Source organism: Candida dubliniensis, chromosome 7 (assembly GCF_000026945.1).
Source record: "Candida dubliniensis CD36 chromosome 7, complete sequence".
Taxonomy (NCBI): Eukaryota; Fungi; Ascomycota; class Pichiomycetes; order Serinales; family Debaryomycetaceae; genus Candida; species Candida dubliniensis.
The window spans coordinates 978,909-981,034 of NC_012866.1; the positions used below are offsets into that span (position 1 = coordinate 978,909).

Genomic DNA, 2,126 nt, shown 5'->3' on the forward strand with positions numbered 1-2,126 from the left:
TATAATTCTGAGTTTTGCATTGATTATTGTTTGTTGCATTTTCTTGTTAGTATTTAGTTTATTTGAATCACAAAAAGCACAAGTTGTTAATCCCATCAAATAATAAAATTGCCTTCTTGGTTTTTCTGGTTTGTTTGGATTTGTGTGACTTTTATTTGATCAAACAATAGAAACTTAAAGAATGAAAGAAAATCGTGATTTCTTTTTATCCTGTCGATATTTGTGTAATTTAACTGAATTTCAAGTAAGTTTCCACTATACTTGGGTTTTCCCTTTATTACACATATTCTATATAAATCTCCATGTACATCTATCTAACTAGTGGTGGATCCAAAGGTATAAAGATATGAAGATTTCCCTCTGTTTTTTTTTCAGCCAAATTTTAAACTACTTGATTTTTCCTTTTTCCTTTTTTCTAATATCTATATTATATCATCCACTTCAAACTTACAACAATTAGGGATTGTTAATATTATTATTATCGTATTCAACCCCGTCTTCACTTTCTTCTTAATTTTACAGACGTTACACATTAAGAACTGTTATAATAATTAGTAATAACTTGTTTCAATTTTCAGGTTACTATTTGTTGATATTATATTTTTGGTTTTAGCTGCTAAATAATTTAATTTGAAGAGAAATTTTTTTTTTTTTCTTTTGATTATAATAAATTCAATTGCAAAAAAAAAAAAAAAAAAACTTAGAGAAAAAAATTATCACCTATCTTATTATTTACAACTAAGAATTAAAAATAACAAAAATAATCCTACTATCTACTAAGACTTTTATTACAGAAATTGCTTACAAAGAACCTTGTTGTTTAAAGTATCTTCCAGAATCTGAACCAGGTATTATATAAATAACAACTAGAATCATCATCCAAGTTTTCTTTTGCTAGTTTCATTAGATTCTCATACTCATCACAAATATGCTTTATCAACAATCATATCCAATAACAAATAAATTGTTAAATGCTGACACTGCTGGTAGTACCTCCACATCTTCTATCATGGACGGTGGGTGTACTTTGTCCAAACCTGGTAATGCTAAAACAAAATCAGCAACTTCATTACCTTCATTCAATGAACTACTTACCTCCATCCCATTACCAAATGAGTTTAAGCCAGCAACCAACAATACTAAACAAGGAACGTCACCAACTACAGTGACATCTCCTTATAGTTATTACATGGGTCCACCAGTTCAACATCGTTTACCAACACCACCACCATATCCAACAAGCTCCCCAACAATAGCAACGGCTGCCACTCCGTTACCACAACACTCGCCCTACTTACAGCCGCAACAAACACTACAACAACCTCAACCCTACCATCAACAGTACTACAACTATCAATATGCTGCTACTTCTGCTTCTGCTGTTGCTGCTCCACCTCCTTATCCTCACTCCACCCAAGTGAGCTCTATTCCACCACCACCATTACCAACAACATATCACCAACGCAACCAACAACCTGTTTACCAACAGAATGGCGGAGTACCGATTATGATCAGACCATCACCAGGATTAATCACTCCTACATCTACTACTTTTGACCATGCCAAGATACGGTCAAATTCTACTGGAAATATATCTAATACCACTAGTAGTCAAAGTAAAGACCCAAGAAGAAAACATGTTTGCAAAGTGTGTTCGAGGTCGTTTACCACTTCAGGACATTTGGCAAGACATAATCGTATTCATACTGGAGAAAGAAAACATCAATGTCCTTGGCCAACTTGTGAAGCCCGTTTTGCTCGTCAAGATAATTGTAACCAGCATTACAAAACTCATACCAATGGAAAAAATAAACGAAACAGACAACAACACAGGAATGTGGGATCTTCACACGTTGCAACAAAATACAACACCAAGAGCTTAGTATAGATATGATCGAATTGTACTTTTATGAAATGTTGTATTATAAAACAGGTTAAATGGATGGTTAATTGCTTACATGGGTATATTGTTTGGGTTCAAAAAAATTTTTTTTTTTTTTTTTTTTTTTTGTTATTGCTACTGATATAGGTTTTCGTTTTTATAATCTCTTTACTAATATGATTTTATCTTCAATTATAAATATAAACTTTGCCTATAGTCCAATTACATTTACTGTTGAGAGATT

General features: G+C 32.2%; 1 protein-coding gene across 1 annotated transcript; it reads left to right on the forward strand. All coding sequences in view use genetic code 12, as the record gives it.

Annotated features, from left to right (window-relative positions):
- Window positions 1–928: 928 nt before the first annotated feature.
- Window positions 929–1,888, forward strand: NRG1 (transcriptional regulator, putative; the record flags this gene model as incomplete). Its single annotated transcript, XM_002421551.1, has 1 exon — window positions 929–1,888. One exon carries the CDS (start codon window positions 929–931, stop codon window positions 1,886–1,888), a length of 960 nt encoding a protein of 319 aa, XP_002421596.1.
- Window positions 1,889–2,126: the final 238 nt, after the last annotated feature.